At 42.7% G+C, this 23702-nt stretch overlaps 1 protein-coding gene across 3 annotated transcripts; it reads right to left on the reverse strand.

Moving 5' to 3' along the window:
- Positions 1 to 709: 709 nt before the first annotated feature.
- Positions 710 to 17645, reverse strand: IVD (isovaleryl-CoA dehydrogenase). 3 transcript variants are annotated; one of them, XM_044665128.1, is made up of 12 exons: positions 17505 to 17645; positions 15377 to 15466; positions 15045 to 15096; positions 10951 to 11120; positions 10403 to 10496; positions 10000 to 10136; positions 9016 to 9112; positions 4428 to 4521; positions 3109 to 3190; positions 2343 to 2447; positions 2033 to 2105; positions 710 to 1626 (listed from the first exon to the last, which is right to left on the reverse strand). In XM_044665128.1, exons 1-12 carry the CDS (start codon positions 17643 to 17645, stop codon positions 1493 to 1495), a joined length of 1269 nt encoding a protein of 422 aa, XP_044521063.1. In that variant the 3' UTR covers positions 710 to 1492. The 3 variants fall into 3 exon arrangements, with proteins under 3 accessions (XP_044521063.1, XP_044521061.1, XP_044521064.1); XM_044665126.1 differs by having other exon boundaries at positions 15045 to 15114; positions 15308 to 15466; XM_044665129.1 differs by lacking the exon at positions 15377 to 15466.
- Between the last annotated feature and the right edge of the window lie 6057 nt (positions 17646 to 23702).

Here is a 23702-nt window from a genome sequence, read left to right on the forward strand (position 1 = left end):
ACTCTAACTGCCTAGTCCTTACCACTCTTCTGTCTTAGAATTGATACTAAGACAGGAGGCAAGGGTTTAAAAAAGAAGAAACAATAGGTCAGGATGTTCAGTACCTTTGTAAATGACAACTGCTTTCTTAGGGCAGATATCCCAACTATTTGGTTTTGGGGGATATGGTAAATAAATCTTTGTAGGCTTATATATATATATTTAAAAACCCTTATCTTCTGTCTTAGAGTTAATACTAAGGCCAAATTTGAACCCAGGATGTCCCATCTCCAGGTCCAGCTCTCAATCCACTGAGCCACCCAGTTGCCCCCTCGGGTTATGTGCAATGGAAAGGATCAAGGGATTGAAGTAGCTGGCTAGTTGTGGTGCAGCTCTTTCTGCATCTATCATAGCAACAGAGTACTTGTTTGAGGAAAAAATGGAAAATAAGAATGCTTTGTCTAGAAGAAACTAACCTTACCTGTTCCTACCATTGAACTTCTGGGATCTGAGACTGCTGAGCAGGAAGGGGAGCTAAGCCCACTTTTCACGTTAGGTAGGAGGGTGGAACAATAGGGCAGCCTGAAAAACGAATTCCAATTATATCTAATAGTATCTAAAATGAATAACTAAGATGATCATGGGGAGCAGGGAAGGGTATAGCCACCACAAACTGGAAAAAAACCCCACAAATTAAGAGGGAGGCTGGCCAATGATTAGTGGTCCGTAATGATTTTCAGGAGGAATTTATGTGACTGATCAATAGCTTCATTGCACATTTTTAGTTAAATAGGGCAGATATGCTCACCTCTGACCACAGGTGAGTCCCATGGAGGAAGAAAGGCTGGAGGCCATTGTCGAGTATGTACAGATGGACTGAATATAGAAGCAGCAATTTAAAAAAGAAGAGAGAAAGCTAAGAAAAACTCAGCAACTGTTGGAGCAATTATATCTGCTCCTCAGATAGACAGACAGACAGAGACAGACAGACAGAGACAGAGGAATTGTAAGGCTGAGGAGCCCAAGTGGCAATCTTCTCTTTTGGAGAGAAAAAATCCCTCTGTGAGAAAACCTTTGAGGATGATCCTCCCCCAGGCAGCCAGGCCCCTCTCTGGCTGGAGGGAAACATAGAAATACAGAACTGCTGGGGAGAGGGGAGTGGGGCAGTGGTCTGCCCTAGGATAATCCCAAGATCCTTTTCCAGCAGTGCCAGCACAAGTTGATTCAGTTTGTGTATCAAGCCAACTGCAAGCCTTAAGCCTAGGAAAACTCCAGTGGCTGATACCAAAGCTAAGTCAAGGCCTCCTCCAGGATGCCCTCCGCCAAGGAGTCATCATCCCCAGTGGACATGTCTCAGGAAGCCCTGCCTGAGGCTGAGCTCCAGCCAGGTAGGTAGACCAAGCAGTGAGACTGGCCTTTTGCTGCTCCAGGGTGTGGGAAAGCTGTGATGACCCAGCTTGCCATAGAAAGTACTTTGGCTGCTCTGTTGGGGAGGGGGACAGACTTTTTGGGGTTACTTGAAGTCTTCATTGAAGGCCCGGCCAATGACTAGCCTCCGAATCTCACTTGTCCCGGCCCCAATTTCATATAGTTTGGCATCTCGAAGAAAGCGTCCCATAGGGAAATCGTTAATATATCCATTGCCACCTGCAACAAGAAGGGATGAGAAGATATTAGTGGGAACAGGATGGACAGGATGAGGATGTGAGGAAAATATCCATCTTTTGCCATCATCTCCTTCTGGGCCCAAAGCAGGAGTGGGTGGTGATGGGGTGGGATGAATAAGGCTAAGGTGCCTGGGTGTCCAGATCGGCAGAGGTGATGCTGCTTCTTGTTCCCCATTCTCCTATAACTATGGGCAGTTCTGCTTGTGTGTCTGCACAGGGGAGAGCCCAGATGACTCCCTGAGTGACAGTCACTGCATCCTTCTCTTGTTCCTCCCTCGTGTCAGGGACCCAACAGTACGAGGGCCCCAAGGAGCATCTTTAACTTGGGCCCAGAACCTGGGCAGGAGGAGGAGCTGCTCCCATGAGGTGGCTGACTGTGTACTCACCCAGGCACTGGATGCCATCCAGAGCCACTTGTGTAGCTGATTCTGCTGCATAGAGGATCACACCTGCACAGTCCTGTGGGAGATCAGCATCGCTCTGTACCTCTGAGAGAGCCCCTGCCGGACCCTCCCCAAGGAAGCTCCTCAGGAGCGAGGAGGCCCCTTTGGTCGGCTCTCTGCCTGGGCCAGGGAAGGGGGATGCCCAGAGGCTGGCACCCAGAGAAGGCCTCTTCTTCAGCATTCTTTCCCTCCACCATTAAGTCCGTAGAGTTGAAAGCCCACCCCCCCTCTCCCTGTCAGAGGAGGCACCGACCTTGGGAGTGTGATGCCCTTCATCACAAGCTTTGGCAACATTATAGACGTACTGACGGCTGGTTGTGAGGCGGGTGTACATATCTGCCATCTTCCCCTGCATCAGCTAGGCATAAACAAGTGTCCAGGTTAATCTCTCCAGCCCCTTTGCTCCCCAGAGGAAAAGGAGTGGCTCTAGGCTCCAGCAGGGAGGAGGAGTCCTTGGGGAAGAAGGGAGCTTGCTTGGTACTAGTACTGGCTAAAACCTGGGACGTGGCACTCTCCCCAAAGATTTAGGCTGTCTTTAAAAGCACTTCCTTCTATACAGCTTTTCAAGGGGGTCAGACTGCCCCTGTGCCATTTAGGACAAGTATGCCTTCCAGGAGACATTTCTTTTCCACCTCCCACCACTGCCCCAAACAATAACCAAATGTTCTCACACCAACATTAGAGGACAAACCCTGAACTGATATGGTACAGCCTCCCTAAAAAACAAGTGCATACACGGTAAGGGAGCAAAGGCACGTCTAGCCCATTTCCCACATGAAAGTACATAGCGAGGAGTGTGGAGGTGTGGGTGGGGTGTCCCATGTGACCCTTCTTGGACAGGAGTCTGGCCCCATGGAGATAATTAAAGAACAATTTCCAAGGCCACCGGGCTGCTGCTTCTGCAAAGTACTTGGGGTGCTCAAGGGAAGCTCAGCCAAGGGAGAAAGCATCAGTGTCTGCATCCCACGTATTGCTTCTTTCTGTAGCAGGGCACACTTCCCCAGTCACGTCCTACTCACTTGAAAATGGCCGATCTTTTGGCCAAAGGCTTCCCTCACATGCAGGTAGGGGATGGTGTGATCCAGGACAGCTTGCATGATCCTGCCGGAGGGAAGGGAGCCCTTCACTGCCCATCCCTGAATGAGGACAGCTGGCAAAGGAGCAGGGTAGGAGATATGAGGTAGGACCGGTGATGCCACCGAAGCAGGAGGTGGGGGTCAGTGATGGCAAAGTCACAGAACCCAGAGGGAGAAAAAGGAGCATGGCATCCCATGCTCTTCTGATCTCTTTCTTCCTCTGATGTCAAAGTACTTGACAGACAGTATATCACAGATGAAAAAGCACTGAACCAGGAGTCAAAAGACTGGTTCTTATGCCAACTCTTGCCACTAACAATTTTGCTGAGGCTCAGTTCTCTCATGTGGAAAATAAGGTTCTTGTTCAGTAACTAGCCATATCAGAAGATCTCTAAGGGTTGTTCTAGCTATGACTTTTTTTGTTTGTTTCTGTTTTTTTGCAGGGGGAGGGTAGAGAAGACACGTAAGTATCTGGATCTGTGATTTTGTCTGTATGAGAAACAGTCCATGTGAAAACTCCCTTCACAGATTCAGCCCTGGGAACTCACCTGCAACTTCTGGCCTGAAAGACTGGAAGCAGTGGGAGGGTTAAGTGACTTCCAGGATCCTACAGCTGGTATGAATGTCCATGTGTGAGGTGAGACTTGAATATAGTATCTCAGTCTAGCCCTGTATCCACTGCGCCAGGCTGCTTTTCAGTTCTATGACTATGACTTAATAAATCACATGTGAGGGGCAGCTAGGTAACACAGTGGATAGGCCTGGAGTCAGGCGACCTGGGTTCAAGTCTGGCCTCATACACTTGCTAGCTGTATGATCCTGGGCAAGTCACTTAACCCCTATTACCTATCTCTTGGTGTTTTTTTGTCTTGGAATTGATACTAGGGTTTAAAAAAAATCATTTGCCTATCTTCTCCTCTGAGGGTTCTTAGCAGCGGAAATGAAAACTGAGGCCAGGAAAAAAGCAACAGATCTGCTACTTGCACACCTTGGTAGCAGGTGTGGGTTTAGAACTCAGGCCTTCTGCTTTAGCCTCGATGCTGAACCACACAGCTTTTCATGGCCCTCTTGCTTTGAAGCACATTCCGCTATTATGCTAAGAAATGGAATGGGGAAGGGAGGTGGGGAGGGACCGATAGCACCTTTGTTCCAAAAAATGAATAACTGGCTCCCAGAGGTGAGGAATCTGGGGTCTTAGAGACAGAGTGCTGATGGGAACAGCTGATTAGAAGGGAGAATCAACCTAGGTGATGCATACTTACCCCAGGGGCCCACCAGCCAGCACCAAGCGCTCCAGATCCAGTCCGCTCATCAGCACATAGACACCCTTACTCAGGTGACCCAGGATGTTGGAGACTAATGGGAAAAGTCTCTAGTTAGTTGGAAGTAGAGGACTGACTACTGAGGGCTGTCAACAGACACCACTGCTTCATGCTAATAGTATACATAGTACCCATATGTGTACTTTGCTAGTAGCACACATCCTATATGGTTCCAGATGCATGACGTAAGAAGTAAGAATTTTCGAGAGATATTTGCAGGACGGTATGTTGTGCAATTAAGAGTAACCTTTCTTTAAAGTTTACAAAAATTTTGTTATTTGATGCTACTAATGCCAAGTACTATATTATTTGCCATTTTAAAGATAAGGAAATAGAAGTTCTGAGAGATACATTGATTTGCTTAGGAACTTGTTTAGCTACTTTTCAGTCACATCTGACTCTTTGTGACTCTTGGGGTTTTTTTTTGGCAAAGGTACTAGAGTGCTTTGCCATTTCCTTTTCCAGCTCATTTTTAAAAGGAGGAAACTGAGGCAAGCAGGGTTAAGTGACTTTCCCAGGGTCACACAGCTACCAAATATCTGAGGTGGAATTTGTTCTGTAAAATAAATTTTGGGGCAATTTGATTAGTATGGCACTGAATAAGTAGATTAATTTAGGTAGGATTTTTTTATATTGGCTTGGCCAACCCATGAGCAATTATTATTTTTCTAACTGTTTAGATCTGACTTTATTTTTGTGAAGTGTTTTTTAATCGTGTTCATGTAAATCCAGAGTTTGTCTTGGCAAGTAGACACCCAAGAATTTTATGTTATCTACAATTAATTTAAATGGATTTTTTTTTGCTATCTCTTGTTGCTGGGCAACAGAAATAAAGAAATGCTGATGATTTCTATGGGTTTATTTTGTATCCTGCAACTTTGCAAAAGTTGTTAATCATTTCAATTAGTTTTTTAGTTGAATCTTTAGGATTCTCTAAGTATATCATCTGCAAAAAGTTATCATTTTGTTTCTTCGTTGTCTATTTTAATTCCTTTTTCTTCTCTTATTGCTAAAGCTAATATTTCTAGCACAATATTTGCTTCACCCATTATCTTATTGGGAAGGCATCTGGTTTATTTCCATTACAGAGAATGTTCACTGATGATTTTAGATATATATTATTTACCATTCTAAGGAAAGCTCCATTAATTCTTATGCTCTCTAGTGTTTTTAATAGGAATGGATGTTGTATTTTGTCAAAGGCTTCTTCTGCAGTTATTGGGATGTAATTTCTGATGGTTTTGTTAGTGGAGTCAATTATGCTGATAGTTTTCCAAATATTGAACCAGTCCTGCATTCCTAGTATAAATCCCACCCACTCATAGTGTATGGTCTTTGTCCTTGCTATTATTTTATTTAAACATTTTTCATCAATATTTATTAGCCAGATTGTTCTACAGTTTTCTTTCTCTGTTTTTGCTTTTTCTGGTTTAGGTATCAGTACCATACTTGTGTTGTAAAAGGAGTTTGGTAGGATGCTATTGTTATTCAGCTATTATTCCAAATAGTTTGTATAGTAGTAAAATTAATTCTTTAAATGTTTGGTAGAATTAATTGGTGAATCCATCTGGCCCTGGGGATTTTTTCTTAGGGAGTTCATTGATAGTTTGTTCAATTTGTTTTTCTGAAATGGGGTTACATATCCTATTTCCTCTTCTGTTAATCTAGGCAATTTGTATCTTTGTAAGTATTCATTCATCTAAGGTGGAATTTGAACTCAGGTTTCTTGACTCCAAGTTCAGTATTCTTTCCACCACTTCATATTGGACTCAAAGTCTTTTACACCTATAAGGCTTAAATTGTTACCTCTGCTTCCTTCTAATGTCCTGTTGGTCAGATCAACCTCTGGTGGCCATTAGCAGACTTGTGAGACCAGGTAAATCAGGTCACTTTGCTGGGCCTGTATGTTCAATTGTAAACTGAGGAGGTTGGACTGAGCGATCTCTAAGATCCCTCTAGCTCTAAAACTGTCAGTGGAATGGCCCCCTTTACCAATATTTAGGATCATGATAACAGAATACTCCGAGTTCCCTCTATGGACACCAGACTTCCACATTGATGCTACACTTCCTACACACTAGTCCCCAGGATCATCTAGGTTAGGATAATGGGTATAGACTAGGAAGATATTAGGAACTTATAAGAGCAGGGTCAGATCTGGAAAATCCCATAGGATTTCTAGTGTGGTGGAAAGAGCACTGGGTCAGGACCCAGAATCGTTGGCTTATAACCATGGCACTGACATCTATGAGTAACCTAATCAACATTTCACATCTCAGAGTGAGGAACACATTTCTGTTCCCTTGTAAAGTGAAGGGGCTGGACTGGGATCTCTAGGTCTCTTTCAGTTCTGTGAGGAAAGTATCATTCTGAAGCACTCCAGGGTCACAGAAAGAGGAAGGCAGCTTTTAGTTCCTAAAAGTCACTCACCTAGATGCTCAGTGACACAGGAATTTTGCTGAACATTCTTCTGGCTGATACATCAGGATACTGGATATCCTTGGGAACAATCTGACTGTGCCATTAGTAAAAATGGCCTTTAGTCCTGAGTTTACTGAGATAATGTGCTTCATTGAGTTGAGCTTTGAACTCTTAAAAAATATCAGTGATGGATAGGCACATATCCATCCCCACTTATTCCTTTGTGACAGAAGTAGCATTTTGGGAGGCAGGTGGCCTGGGTGGGAAATCTAGTTCAAAACCCAATAGTATGCCACCTGGGCCATGGGATGATCAAACCAAACCTGGGCCTTTTCAGATACTCTCTCTCCATACTGTCACTTTTTCATAGATGTTCTGGTTGATCTCTTACATAAGGCAGAAAGAATTAGAATGATAAATTAGCATGCCTACATTGGATTTAAATGGATAGTTCTATTCTGACATTTTTCATCCTTGCCAGTGAATAATTCAAGTTGTCAGTATAGACAAAGATTCAAGGTACTGGTTTAGTACAGACTCTTTTTTTTTTTTTTTTTGTCCCACATACTATTTCTCAGAGGAGTCAAGATGGAGGCTAAGTAGCAGCAAAAGTAGAAATTGCTCTGACAGTCCTTCCAAATCAATCTTTGAAAAGCACCTCAGAACGACAGAAGTAAAAAACCAACAGCAAGACAGAGTAAGGGGACTCTTTTGCTGATCACGACTGGAAAGGTAGGCAAAGAGAGTCAATTTTCATGGGATAAGGAAGAACTAGAAGCAACCTTCACTCAGAGGAGTAATGGCAAACCATTCCCCCACCTACTGCACCAGGTTCCATGACTGGGGCATAGGTCAACTTTAGGATCCTGAGACCTGGGCTACACCAACAAAAGAGCACCTTAGACCCACCCCTGCATTGCTGTGGTGAAGACCTAGTCCCAGGGCAAATAGCTCACAGCTGTGGCATTTAAAATTATTGTAAGCCCTGAGAGACTACAACTCCCAGGACTCCCTTCTACAACTTCCCCAGACACCTCCCACTTCCTTTGTGGGAGGTGTTGGAGAAAGTATAAAAGAGAAAGTTTGGCGCCTTTTTGGGGGCTAGACCCTGGAGTCTCTCTGACTCACTCTGATCCTGGACACCCTTTCCCCCACCTAACCTCTTCCCTTTCCTAATCTAAATAAAACTTAGCTATTCTAAACCCTAAAGTTGCTCTCTGATCTTTTATTTGAGCCCCGGAAGAGCTCTGGTCAATTTCCCCCTGCCAGGGCTGGGGACCGCTACCTTCCTTTCCCTTCCTCTACCTTTCTCTCTCCTTTCTCCCATTCCATCCAACCTTCCTACCTTCCTCCCTTCACCCCCCTCACAGTTTATGGCACCACACAGCGTAGAGCCTGGTAAGCCAATAGCAGAGAAGACAGAATGGTCAGCTTTCAGAATTCCCAGTCGACAGGCAAAAAAAGTCTGAGAAAATGAGCAAACAGCACAAGAAACCCATAACTCTCAAAAATTTCTATGATGACAAAGAACAAAGCACAGAATCAACAGGGGACAATGAGATTCAAACAACTATATGCAAAACTTTAAAGAAAAATGGAAACAGGTCTCAAGCACTAGAAGAACCCTCAAACTATTTCTCTGTCAAGATGACAAGACCTAGCCTACTTCTCTGCATAAGGACTATAATTTATCCCCTTAGACACTGGAGAGTGGGCATGACTGCCTAGAATTGTCAGATCAGGAGTGACAACTTGCTAATATCTGGACCCATGAAAACAGTGGCAGATTTAGGACCTAACTACAGGTCACTGATAGTCTAATAGGGTTTTCCAAGAAGCAGGAGTGAGTTGGCACAGAAAGCAGCATGCAGAGTTAAAAAAAAAAACCTGTGGATATTAAATCAGAGTGTCTGGACTTGGAACCTGGCTGTAATGCTTGTATGACCATGGGAAAATTATTTAACTTCTGTGGCCCTCAGTTTTCTTGACAGTAAAATGAGAAGGTTGGCCTTGATGACCTACAAGATTCCCTTCAGCTCTAAACCTTTTATCCTACCATCTCTGAGTAGAATGGCTAGAACCAGGGCTCCTTCTCAGAGATACTCACCAGGGACCTTGCAGTTTTCAAAGATCAGCTCACAGGTGTTAGAGCCCCTCATTCCCAGCTTGTCCAGTTTCTTGCATGTGCTAAATCCAGGCATGTTCTATATGGAGAACAAGAAATGCCCCTAGGATAGATCCCTACAAAGGATCAAAGCATCTTAGGAAGAAGCTGAGAGGAAATACAGAGAGCAATTTGCTCCACTTAACTCTCAAGGAGAGAAGGTGATCTTTTTCTTAGGTAATGCAGAGAATACTAAGCCTCATGACCTTCCTCCAGGAGGTGTTTGGAGGTCTCCTTATTTTAACAGACAGATTCCTGTTCCTTTCAGGTCCCCCAATTTTCTGGTGGAGCAAAGGACAGGAAAAAAAAGAGACTGGTCTTTGGCCAGCAACACAAAACATTTTAATTGAGCTTTTTATATCTTTATATTTGCATGAGGGGCTATGTACACTCCAGACTGTGCCATATGGGAACTTATAGGTTAAACACACCTCAATAATTCTGGAGATAGACAAAAAAGACAAGAGAATATTAAATAACATAGTAACATTGGGTTTTAGGGGAAGAAGCTTTGGGAATTATGCTTTTTTTTCTTTTGGACTGTTTCTTAATTAAGAAAGGCTTCAAGGAAAGGATAGCCTTTTGAATGTTGCTTGAGAGGAGATAGTTTTGTGTAGCAAGTGGGAATTCTAAGCATGGGGTATAGTGTAGGAGAAAGTTTAAAGACAAGTCTGTAAGGGGATCAGAAGCAAATTTGTTTGAGATAGGTAGAGAGGTTAATCCAGAGGCATAGGAAAAGACATAGGAAAGGATGTTGCCTAATTAAAAGAATCTTAGACTTGACCTACAATGTAATATGTGGCTAGACAGTATTAAGAAGGAGGGTCAATTGGCAGAGAAGAGTATTTTGGCAGAAGAACCAATCTCTTGACTCTAGAGCCAAGAGGAAACACCATCCCTCTGGGAGGCACACTTGCCCCTGCTTACCTTCTCCACAATGAAGGCTGTGATACCCCGAGAAACTGGCACAGCAACCGGATCCGTCTTGGCATAGACAATGAGGACATCAGCATCAGGCCCATTGGTGATCCAAAATTTTGTGCCATTCAGGATGTAGTAATCCCCTAAGAAGATGTAGCTTTGACTAGTCAGCCCAGATTCCTCATTTCCATCTTACCCATCGAGAGACTGTAGATCCCTTTAAGAGTAGGACATTTCCTAATCCAAGGAACAGGTCCTAGTACATTAATGTGGAGCCCAACCCAAATGCTTCTCTTCTGACATGCCATATTCATTCCTCTCTACCTTCCCACTCCCTGGGGCCCAGAACTTTCTGTGGACCCTGTCTTGCTGTATAGCTGCCCATAGCTGAAGCCAAGAATCATCTCACCCTTCTTTTCAGCTTTCAGTTTCATGGACACAACATCAGAACCAGCATTGGGTTCACTCATGGCCAAAGCTCCAATGTGTTCCCCACTGATGAGCTGTAAAGGACATCACAAAATCACTATGAGGAAAACGTAAGGTTCTTCTAGCAATTACTGATTGTACCAAAGGCCTGATGCTTTCTTTGTGGCTTCTTTGGATTTCATCCTGAAAACTTTCCTTTTGTTTCTGAGCACTGGTGAGGGCCCAAGAAGAGAAAGGCTCATTTCTCAAGAATTACAGAGAACCTCTGTCCCTTTCCTAAGGGTCCAATGAATCATGCCAATCTATCTCTGTTTCCATTAAGGCCTCACATATTGACACTATCCACAGATTAGCTGTGGAGTGCTGAGCTTTATTCTAACCACAATCAGGTTCAGGACAGGATAGTTATGAAACGATCACTGTACCAAACCACCAGGGAAAGTTTTTGAATGATGGGTTATTCCTGAGTCCCACTTGAGTGTCAGTATACCCTACCCTGCTGCACCCACCCCTCTCTCATATCTCTACCTTGGGGAGGTATTTCTCCTTTTGGGCTTCATTTCCATTTCGTACAAGCTGATTGACACAGAGGTTAGAGTGGGCTCCGTAACTAAGCCCAATAGCTGCAGAGGCTCGGGAGATCTCCTCCATCACTATTACGTGGTCCAGATAGCCCAAGTCAGAGCCACCATACTGTGCTGGGGGAGAGAAGAGGAGGAAGAGTAAAAGATAGCAAAGATACAATAATGGCAGTCATAAGAATACAACTGCTTTGAGTTCTTCAGGAGAAAGATGCTGTGAATATGTTTTCAGATGTGGCCAATACATTAATTTGTTTTGTTCAGCTGTACCAATTTGGTGCATGAGAAGATTCTCTTAGTGATGGGGAGGCTTGGAAAGTGACTGTGACATAAACAAAGAAAAGAGCATTAAAAATGTCAGCTCCCCCAAAGAGAATCTCCATACCATAGGGGTACGAAGCTTCTGTGGAACCAGAAGCCTTTGATTCTCAGATGCTCTGGTATCCTGTCATTAAGACCATTCTTAAAAAGCCTTTCCTGCTTGCCAGGGTCTGGCAAAATCTTCAATAGTCCAGGGTTACCTGTACAATGTAGCATTTGGTGCAGGAAGGGAGACAAAGAAGCACCTCGGGGTAATAATGCCTCAGTGCTTAATGATTCTAGTGATGGGAATTTCTGGTCAGGTGAGAGTTGAGATCAGTTATTACAAAGGGGCTTTCAAGTAACTTACTTTTAAATCCAACCAGTCAGCTCATAGGAGAAATGAGAAAATGTACTTTTCTCTCTTAAAGAGGTAGAAGACTCTGAGTGCAAAACATGGCAGATGCTGTAAGACCTGACTAAGGGCTGGCTAGTTTTGTTGAATTGACTTCCCTCTCCCACCAATTTCTTTTTCAGTCTTTGTTAGAAGGGATGGCTTGATGGATTAAAGAAGTGGGGAGGCATATAACCAAAAATTAGAGTGCTATAAAAAGAAAAGCTATAAATAAAAATTTAAAATATACTTATTCAGTGAAAAAAATTGCAAAATATGATTGTCTAATTTCAAGGCTCTTTCATGTTGTACCTCGAGGAAAGTCTTTGTTTGTATTATATAGTTATGGCTAATTTGTTTACAGTATGACTTCAGTTTTCTAGTAGTTAAGATAATGTCCACTGTACTCATTTAGTTAACTTTGAGTTACATTAAGAAAAAAAAAACATCTTTACTTTCCATTTGGAATGAACATTAAGTATTGATTCTAAGGCAAAAGATAAGGGTTAGGCAATCAGGGTTAAATGACTTGCCCAGGGTCATGCAGTGAGGAAGTGTTTGAGGCCAGATTTGAACCTAGAAACTCCTGTCTCCAGGTCTGACTCTGTGCATTGAGCCTCCTCGTTGCCCACTTTGAGTTATATTTAGAAAATTTTTAAAAGAGAGAAAGATAGTCTGTTTTAATCTCTTTAAGAAAACCTCAGCCACTTTAAACCTCTCTGCCTCCCTCAAATCCAATGAGAAAGCCAAAGCATGATGGATGGTACAGTTAGCTATTTTGTTTTATGAATCTTGCTTCCTTAAGCTAGGGCATCCAAGCCTGCAGTTTTCTTTGTTTCAGTATGCCAAATCCACTGGCCTATTCCTGCAATATTACAAAAGTAGGAACTTCCAATTTGTGTCCAGCATGATCTTTTCTTTTTTAAAAATCTATTTCCTTTCCTTCTGTCCTCCCTTCTCATTAGAAAAAAGCAAAAATAAAATTGTCATAAACATATATATATATGCAAGCAAAAGAAATTCCATTAAAACATTAGCCATGTTTTTAAAAAATGAATGAAGATTTAATCAATCTGTACCCTGAGAGGCAGCTAGCTAGGTAGCAGAGTGGATAGAGGACTAGGAGTCAGGAGTTTGAAGCTAGGAATTTAGAGAAGAAAGGAGTTACAGAGATATTACCAACTAGAGATATTGGTTAGGGGTCGAGGGTAGATAGGCTTAAGGTGACAGGTTTTCATGGCATCAGTTTATAACACTAGGAAAGCAGAAACTAGGCTGGTGACAGAGATGCCACATTTTGGGTAGGGAAGAGTCTGAAATGGAAAGATTAAAAAAAAAAGGAGTAGAGCTATGTAGAAAAGGCAGATTAGATCATAAAGAAGGGCATATTAAGGTCTTTCAGGGAGCCTTTGACTCACCATTTCAGTTCAATGCACATTCATGCTTTGAGCACATGAAGAACTAGGCAAAAGGTACACTTCCTGTATCCAAGGTCAGGAGTTTAAAGATATAGGAGCTTTACAAATCCTCAGGTTTGGGAAACCTGTTGCAAACAACTGGGCAAAGAATGTACCGAGGGTCGTGAAATTCGTGTTCTCTAAGTCCTAGATTAGGCTGTTTCAAGTAGGGGTGGGAAGTGGAAAGCCTCCTGGCTACCCACCAAGAAGAAGAATGGTTTCATATTCAGAGTTTCATAACTACTAAGCTTAAGCTCCTGTAGCATTAAAAAAAAATGGACAGAAATCCTCTTCCATTGTTCTTTCCCTGACTTCAAGGCTTTGAGACAGATGGTCACTGGCCTCTCCTCCCTCTTCATTCTCTTTTCTTCCCCACAGCTGACCTAGCAGCTTTCTGTAAAGAACCCTGGCTGATAATTAAACATGTGCTGTTGTTCCTAAACATTTTCTTCTCTCTTTATCTTTGTTTGCTATGCTGTTCCCTCTACTATGTATGTCAAGCCCTCCTCCATATCTGCTGGTTCTACCTGTCCTTCAAGACTCAACTTAGAAGCTACCTTCTTTAAAACAAACAAACAAACAAACAAAAAAACACAACTGTACTGGATCAGCCCAGCCAGAAATGATCACAGCATACTGGCAGTCTTAGACTATCTAGTTCAATACTTTATATTACAGATATGGAAACTGAGATTTGGATAGCCTTTTGTTGTTCTCCCAAGACGCTTACCATGTAACTTGCATATGTCTTCCCTCTCCTCAAAAACTATAAGCTCTTTTATCTCTGTTCTGTTCCCCCAGAGTGCTTTTTGCAAGGTCTTTGTGAGAGGGAAAGCTCAGTAAGAGCACAAATAGAACAGGACAGGCCTATGGATTTCCCATGTCAATCATGGGAAAAGACAATCTCCCTGCTGCTAAGTGCATCCTAAGGCCAAATGGTAAAATGACACATTGGATCTGGCATATTCAAAGCAAAGAAACTGTTGGCTGGGCAGTCTTCCAATGAAGAGGCAAAGCTAAGATAAGAAAGCAGTCATCTGATCTCATCTCACACTTCTCGGACAGTGCCACTGAGAAAAAGTCACCTGGGCAGAAATCTAGCACAAAGGGGGCAGCTGGGTAGCTCAGTGAATTGAGAGCCAAGCCTAGAGATGGAAGGTCCTAGGTTCAAATCTGGCCTCAGACACTTCCTAGCTGTGTGACTCTGGGCAAGTCACTTGACCCCCATTGCCTAGCCCTTACCACTCTTCTGCCTTGGAGCAGTATTGACTCCAAGACGGAAGGTAAGGGTTTAAAAAAAAAAAAAAGAAATCTAGCACAAAGTCTTCTAGTCTTTGGAAAAGAGGGAGCAATGGAGGTTGAATTCTGCTAAATTAATTGGATTTCATTTCTTGATTCAGTTCTCATATCTCCATCAAAGCCTGAATTCAATGCTATACATTGATTGGCATCTCTATAATTGGTATTATTCAATGCTAATCCATTGCTTGGATTCTGGTTAAGTCAAAGATGAAGATGAGGGGAGGAGGAAGGAGGCCAGATATCATTTGTTCCAGGCTATTTCAAGTTCTGAGATACCAAGACTACTCCCAAGCCCAGACACAAGAATGAAGGAGGGTACTGGGAGCCACTGTAGGTGATTGGGAACCAATCACAGACCAGCTGGTGATCATGGTGACTCTAGGGTTTTAGAGGAAGAAAGAAGATGCTAGATAGAAAGAGATGTGCTAAATAGGGGCAGGCAGAAGTTGAGGACACTGAACAGAGTCAGGGAGAATGAAGGGAGAAATCTTTTGTATTGCCACAAAAAACTAACTCTTCCCACTCCTTCTGGGAATACTGGGCATAAAGACAGTAGGAAAGTTTGTTTTCTTCAGAGGACAAACTTACCGGGGGCTGTGATGCCTAACACTCCTAGGTTTCCCAGTTGCTTCCAGAATTTCTGCAAAGAGAAAAGGAGCTGCAAAACCAAGCAACCATCTGACATGAAAAACAATTGTACAGAAGAAAAACATTCAATGCCAGGCCACTTAAAGAAAGTTAGCTATCATTACTCGATAGATTTCAGCAAAGTGGCCAACATTAAATTAACCATCACAAGTAACAAGGGGAGTCCCTAACCATCCCAACTCAGCAATCTTGGAGAACAGCACATTTTGCTTCTTCTTCCCAAGTCTTCCTCCGAGAGGAAGTGAAGATATAGAACAAAATTCTGGACTTACCCGAAGGTCCGGGAACTCATTGGTTTGATCAATTTCATGGGCTTTGGGGGCTAAATGTTCCTGAACGAATTTGAACATGGTTTCTCGGAGCTAGGAATTAAAAAGGAAGAAGAGAACTAGATGAATAACAATTGCTGAAGAGGCTACTCACTGTGGACTATGTATTCTTTCCACATTCTCATCATCTAGAGGCCAGTGACCCCACTAAGACCTACTAAAAAAACAATCTCTGCTTGAAAAGAGACATTAAAACAGATGCTGACTCAGATGCTGAGGTGTGGGCTTAGAAATGAAATGTAATTCCACAGGAGAATAAAAATCTCTAAATTAGTCCCACAATTGTCAAAACGATCACAGGAGCAGAGATTAGAAAGAGGAAGGGACCTTAAAGGTGATCAAGCCCTACTCCCTTATTATATTTATACTTAAGGAAACAGAAGTGAACTGCCCAAGTTTATAAAGATAATAACAAGTGGAAGAGCCTAGATTATAACCTATTCTCTGACTTCTCTCTCTAGTTTGCCATGACAGCAACTCAGATGATCAATATTTTGGGTATGATCTAGAACTGATTAAATTTTCTTAAGATAACCTCTGCCCAAGGTCACATGGGCAGAGGGGTAGCTGTCAGAAAATCATATATATAAAGCTGGAAGAGGAGATCTTAAGGATAATCAAGTCTAACACTCTCATTTAAAGATGAAGAACTGGAGGCCCCAAACAGGTTACTTAATTTGACTGTCACATAAATTACGAAATGCCAGAGCCAAGACTCAAACTCAGCAGGCTCTTGAGCTCTAAATTCAGCAATTTTTCCACTGGACCATGTTGTAACCCAGTGGTCCTCTGTAAGCTCTGAATTATCACACTTTAAAGTCTGTAAATGCTTTACAAATATTGTTTCATTTGATCCTCACATCAATCCTGTAAGGTAAGTGCCATTTTTACCCTCATTTTACACATAAGGAAACTAAGGTTGAGAAATTAAATTTCTTGCTGGCCTAGGCTATATAGCCAGTAAGTAGCTAAGGTAAGAATTGAATTCTGGACCTCCAGACTTAGGCACTATTGTTATTAAATATTAGCCTAGGTTAACAAAGGAGAATGGAGTAACTGTCCATCTGGGAAAGCATAAGAAATGGCATGGAAAATGCTACTTGAGTTCAAGTGCAGTGGATCTACAGAATGAAGAATAGATTAACCCTTGATCAATTGTATCTGACTCTTCCAGACACTGTTTGGGGTTTTCCTGGAAAAGATACTGGAGTGGTTTGCCCTTTCCTTCTCCAGTTCATTTTACAGATGAGAACACTAAGGCAAACAGGGTTAAGTGATTTGCCCAGGGTCCCACAGCTACTAAGTATCTGAAGTATTATTTGAACTCAAAGATGAGTTTTTTGACCAGGCCAGGTGTTCTACCCTCTATGCCACCTAGCGGAAGGGTCTCTAAATTCTCAGTCTTGGTAAAATTAATTGTCAACCAGTCACTGCAAATCTTCCTAGAGCCAGGAGGGAGCAGGGAGCTCTGGAGTCCTAGTGAGTAAAATGTACTTGAGAAGAGAGAGCTGTGGGCAGTAGAACCAGGCTCTATATAAACATTATTATTACATAATGACTGGAGAGTACCACAGCCAAATTCTCTAAGGGGGTTAGAAATGTGCTTCCATTTCCAATGTCCCATATGCTCTCAGAGTGTCCTATAAAGTCCTTTCTTACAAGAGTGACTTTTAATGTTAATGTTAATCTAAAAGTGAAAGCTGCCTGGGAGGAGCCTCGGCTCCAACTGGGGGTCTGCGGCGTTCCGGGTTCTAGGCATCCAGTTAAGGCGGACAGTCCACCAGCCGTGCCCCGGTCGCTCCCCTGGAGGCAGGCCCCGAGGCGCTCCCCTCACTTATCAGATCCAGGCTCGAAGCGGAGGAGGCCTAGCTTCGACCATCTACTTCCGATCATTTGACATTTGAAAAACTGAGGCTGGGCCTGGGCCCAGTCCGGGTGTTCTGGGCTCCAGCGGGCAGCGGTGGGAGTTGAGGGAGGTCTTCCGGGGACGGCGCCGAGTCCGGCGGCCACCCAGGACGGCCTCCCGAGCGGGGAGACCCCGCAGCGAGGTCCCGGGGAACTCTTTGGCTACCTGTTTTTGCTCCGGGTTCAGCCCGTTTATCGTGTCATCCACACTCTTCGCCGAATAACCCCGCCGTAAGGCGAAGGGAACAGACGGCCGCAATCTCCACCAAGGCAGGCGGGCGCAAACAAGAGATGCAGCGGGCGCCATCACAGCTCCAAATCCCGAACTCAACCAGTAGGCCAGGCGCATACTTAGCAACTCCGCCAATCTTAAGATAAGCTTCCTCCGTCCAATCAGCGAGGGGGGGTGGGTACCGAGTAGCCTATCAGCGTCCTGTGCTCCAAACAGCATTCTGCCCCCACTCCTCCCCCGCCACTCACACAATGTATCTTCAAACCAATTAACAACTGGGACCTATGGGCTAGGCCTCCTACCCTCTCAAAAAAGCAGAGAAGTGCCAACAGCAAGCGGTGGCCAAGTTTCGGGAGAGTCATCCCAGCGGAGATCATCTCTTCTTAAGGCTGCCCTACCCTCGCTCTGCCCGTCATTCCTCAAAGAAAATCAAAGCAGTTCCTTGGTTAACTGTTATCAGATCGCAACATTCCCAGAGAATATTGGCTTCTCTAGGACTGACCTTTTGGGCTTGGGGGCGAGGGTGGGGTGGGGTGTCAGTCTGAGAATCACCTTTCGGCCATCATTTTTTCCTAACATTTAATAATTTTTATTTTTTAGAAAAGTTAACCTGGTTACATGATTCATGCTCTTACTTTCCCCTTCATCCCACCTCCCACCCACCTCCCACCCCCATAAGCTGATGCGCATTTCTGCTGGTTTTAACATGTGACATCGATGAAGACCTATTTCCAAATTGTTGATAGTTGCATTGGTGTGGTAGTTTCGAGTATACATCCCCAATCATGTCCGCCTCAACCCAGGTGTTCAAGCAGTTGCTTTTCTTCTGTGTTTCCACTCCTACAGTTCTTCCTCCGAATGTGGGTTCAGAGCGTTCTTTTCCAGAAATCCCTCAGAATTGTCCTGGGTCATTGTATTGCTGCTAGTACAGAAGTCCATTACATTCTATTTTACCACAGTGTATTGGTCTCTGTGTACAATGTTTCTTCTGGCTCTGCTTCTTTTGCTCTGCATCAATTCCTGGAGGTCTCTCCAGTTCACATGGAATTCCTCCAGTTTATTATTCCTTTGAGCACAATAATATTCCATCACCAGCCTATACCACAATTTGTTTGTTCGGCCATTCCCCAATTGAAGGGCATATCCTCATTTTCCAGTTTTTTGCCACCACAAAAATCGGGGCTATAAATATTTTTGTTCAGCCATCATTTTTTAATAAAAGGTAAAATGAAGACAAACTGGACATTAAAGTAAATAATGTAGCAAAATGCAACCTGAAATGGGATTGGGCTTGCAAGGGAGCAGAGATGGGCTATCTATTAGTTTTTTTAATTTTAAATAACTAAAAGTTCCCTTTCAGTCATCTGGGAGACCACAGCAGCCTAGCTTAAATCAACTGTTTCCTTCTCCCCTTCCTAGACAAACAATTAGCCTAGAGATTTCCAAGAACATTTATATTTAAGAAATTATCACTTAGACTGAGTCTGGAGGGCTACAGAGATAAGTAAAAGACAGTCCATGGGCTGGAGGAGAGTTAGATTTGGAGGTTTCAATCTTGCCTATGACATTCCTGTTCCAAAAACACAGAATAGTGGAGAGAGTGCTGGACTTGGAATCAGATGACCTAGATTCAAACCTAATTCAACTCCTTACTATGTTGTGTGTGGGCAAGTCCCTCTGTCAGAAGAAGGTTGGGGCCAGGATGGGTGTATGGTGGTAGCTAGAGTGAGAAAATGACCCATGACTGCACAAAGTATGTTGACTACCTTGATAAGATGTAAACAGCAAAAGAAGCTCCAAATATCAAATGGGAAAATTCGCATGTGACTTGGGCCATCCCTGGCATCCCTTCTTTGTTCTGTTTCTATATATGATCTGACCTAGGGCCTGGTCTGCCATGAACTGGCTTCTTGTGAGTACACTCCTCTAATTAACCAGATTAACCCCAACAAAATCCAATAAGTAACCAAGATGACATGGGTCCTTCTTTCTTTGGTATCTCAGTACTTTTTAGAGGGTAGCCTACCTTACAATTGGCATAATTAGTTCTGAACAGATCTGTCCCCTTACATTTGACAGTTGGCAGGATAGTGTGCTCTTTTACAAATCTCGTGTCCTTACAATGGCAGATTAGAGGCTGCAACCTAGCTGAACTCTTTAAACAACTTTTAAATAACTCAAATCAAATTCTGGAGTGGCAGAGCCAACTAAGGTCAGAGTCAGTGCCTAAATCAATGCAGGAAGTTGGCAGGAGAGGTCTGAGAAAACAGGGTGGGAGCCAATTTGGAATTAGAGTGCCTGGGTGGCAGCACCAGTCTTGGAGGTGACCAGAGCAGCAGCTTTGAGAACTCTCAGGCCACAGACAGTAAGGGAGAATCAGACAACCAGTCAGAATGAGTTTGCATGGGATCCTTTGCTGGCACTGGGTGCAGTTGGTACTAATTGCCTATTGTAGTTCTGGGTCATAGTTTCAGGAAAAAGAGGAATGCTTGTATCTGTCATAAGTGAGTAGGGATTCTGGTCACAGTTCCAAGGTAGAGAGGAGTGTTAGCTAGCCCTTGTAGCTTCAGGGGAACAGGGTACTCTCTGGATAAAGATCAGAATGTAGACTGGGAGAGCAGTGACCACACCTTTCCCCAGATTAAGTCACCTTAGAAGCACAGAAAACTTGCAGACACTCAGAAGAAACTTTGAAATAGCAACCCCAAAAACCTTCCATCCCCCAAGTGATCAAAGCCCAACTTGAACATGAAGTTTAAAAGTAAGAAATAGGTTGGAAAAATGAGAAAACATCAAAAAAAAGAACCTGACCACAAAATGGTACTATAGTGACAGGGAAGATCAAGACATACCATAACAATATGAAAAAGGCCTCAAAGAAAAATGCTAATTGGACCTAAACCTATCCAGAATTCTTGAAAGGGTTAAATAAAGAGATAAGACCAATATAAGAAAAATTGGGAAAAGAAATGAATTATGCAAGAAAATTATGAAAAGAGAATTAATAGCTTGGTAAAAGAGGCTCAAAAATGCTGAAAATAATAGCATCTTAAAAAATGGAAAAAGAGCCCCAAATGCTCACTGAAGAAAATAATTTCTTAAAAATTAGAATTGGACTAGTGACATCATGAGACATCAAAAACCAATAAAACAAAATCAAGAGAATGAAAAAAAAAATAGAAGAAAACATGAAGTATCTCACTGGAGAAACAACTGTCCTGGAAAATAGATCAATAAGAGATACTTTAAGAATTATTAGATTTGGGGGCAGCTGGGTGGCTCAGTGGATTGAGAGTTAGGTCTAGAGATGGGAGATCCTAGGTTCATATCTGGCCTCAGACACTTCCTAGTTGCGTCATCCTGGGCAAGTCACTTAACCCGTTGCCTACCCCTTACCACTCTTAGATCGAGAAGATAAAAAAAGAAATTGAAAGAATCCACCAATCACCCTTTGAAAGATCCCCAAATAAAAACTCTGTATTATAGCTAAATTCCAGAGTTTCCAGGTCAAGGAGAAAATATTTCAAGAAGCCAGAAAGAAGCAACTCAAATACCCCTAGAGCTACAGTCAGGACCACACAAGATTTAGTAGCTTCCATGTTAAAGAAATAGAGGGTGTTAAATGAGGGAAAGAGAATCTCTGTAATGATGTTACTTGGTTTGTGCTAGTGAACCAAGCCCAAGGATACTCCCCATCCCTGACTGGCCAGAGAGCTAATGGCTGCCCTCTGTGCCTAACTGTATATGATGATTGCAGAGGTAAATGCAGAGGTATGAATTAGATTAAGGAACACAGAAGGAAAGGAGATTGATGGTTGGTTGGGGATTTTGTGTTACCTAACCTTCCCCTATGTTCCTTTTCTGATCACACCATCTCACTAGAGGAAACCAGTAATGGGCAACTTAGGAATTTGGCTTTCCCCAAGTTTGAAGAAAGGTTTCCCCCTCAAATAACCTTTTGCTTTCTTTAGCCTCTACTACTTTTCTTGAATTAATCTGACTGCTAATCTGTAATCAAAGATGTTTATTTTGGATAGGTTAACAAGGGTGAATTAAGGGAAAGAGGTACCGCAGGAGTTCTCTATCTAAAGTCTTACTTTTTTTTTTTTTAACCCTTAACTTCTGTGCATTGGTTCCAAGGCAGAAGAATGGTAAGGGTAGGCAATGGGGGTCAAGTAATTGCCCAGGGTCACACAGCTGGGAAGTGTCTGAGGCTGGATTTGAACCTAGGACCTCCTGTCTCTAGGCCTGGCTCTCAATCCACTGAGCTACCCAGCCGCCCACCTCTATCTAAAGTCTTAGAGAGATATGCAGGTTCCCTTTAGCTTTGGCCAACAGCTAAAGGATCAGCCTAAAAGTTGTCTCAATCTTCTTGACTTTCTAATGTTAACTAATCTAATCCATTGATACAGAGATCCCACTGGGTTTAGATGTGGAAGGTACAGAGGAAGATGGTTCTCTCTTGGGGACTGACATAGCCTGCCCTCCAGGATAAAACCCTCTTGGACAGTTGAATGTTCTGTCAGCCCTCAGGTCTCCAGATACTGAATAAACAAGGTCTCTTCACAGTCAATATGGCAATAATTAGGATTGGGAAATCCTCTGGGAATGTTGTGGATTCACTTCGGAGGTTGGATTTGGAGCTCCTCTCAGTCCAGGGTTCCAACTAAACTCCCCCTCCTCCAAGAAGCTCCCAGAAGTCTGTGCTTCTCTCTAAACTTCCAACTGCTGCTGGCTGGCAATCTTATTTCATCTCTTCCTTCTCCACTCTGTGTCAAAATCCTTTCCTTCAAGGGCTTAGAATATAATACTCTAGAAGGCAAAAGTCAGGATTTACAATAAGTTAGGATTACAACAAGTATAGCATACCCAGCAAAACTGAGTATAATCCTTCAGGGGTAAATATAGATATTTAATGAAATAGAGGACTTTTAAGCATTACTAATGAAAAGATTGGAGCTGAATAGAAAATGTGGCATTCAAACAGAAGACTGAAGAGAAGCATAAAAAGGTAAACCTGAATGATCACAAGAGACTCAAAGCTAAACTTTTTTTTTTAATTCCTATATGGGAAAATGATATATTTAACTTCTAAGAACTTTATCATTATTAGGGCAGTTCGAAGGAGTCTACATAGATAGAGGGCAGGAGCGTGAGTTAATTATGTTGAGATGATCTAAAAAAAATAAAGGGGTAAGAATGAGGGATGCATGGGGAGAAGGGGAAAGGGAGAGGTAGAATGGGGAAAACTTTCTCACATAAAAGAGTCTTGTATGGAAGAGCTTTTATAGTGGAGGGAAAAGGAAGGGCAATGTTTGAACCTCACTCTCATAGGAATTGGTTCAAAGAGGGGAAAATGTATATATATATACACTCAGTTGGGCATAGAAATCTCTTACCCAATAGGGAAATAAAAGGGAAAGTGGATAGGAGATGGTTGTGGGAGAGGGAAGATGATAAAAGAGAGGGCTGATTAAGGGAGGCAGTAGTCAAAAGCAAAGTCTTTTCAGGAGAGACAGGATAGAGAGAGACAGTGAGAGAGACAGAGAGACAGAGAGAGAGAAACAGAAAAAAATAATGGAGGGAAACACAATAATCATAAATGAATGTAAATGATGAGATGAGCTGCCCTATAAAATGGAAGAAGATAGCAGAATGCATTAGAAACTAGAACCTAATAATGTTATTTATAAGAAATGCATTTAATTATAAAAAGATAATTTCAGAAAAAGCTGGAATGATCTGCAGGAACTGATGCAAAGTGAAATAAGCAGAACTTGGAGAACATTGTACACAGTAATAGCAATATTGGATGATGACTATCTATGAATAGCAATGCACTGATCTGGATAATCCTGAAAGACTTATGATGGAGAATGCTATTCATCTCCAGAGAAAGAATTGTTTGAGTCACCTTTCACATCTGTGTATAAATGGTTTTATTTTGGGGTTTGGGTCATGTATGAGTGTGCTCTTACAACAATGACCAGCATGGAATTTGCATGACAATAACAAAATGAAAAAATACATTTGAGACAGGAAGACATATGCAAAGTTAAAATAGAGTTGGAACAGAATATATTATGCTTCAGCATAAGTAGAAAAGGTAGGATAGCAATTATGATATCAGAC

Source organism: Gracilinanus agilis, chromosome 2 (genome assembly GCF_016433145.1).
Source record: "Gracilinanus agilis isolate LMUSP501 chromosome 2, AgileGrace, whole genome shotgun sequence".
In the NCBI taxonomy this organism is placed as follows: domain Eukaryota; kingdom Metazoa; phylum Chordata; class Mammalia; order Didelphimorphia; family Didelphidae; genus Gracilinanus; species Gracilinanus agilis.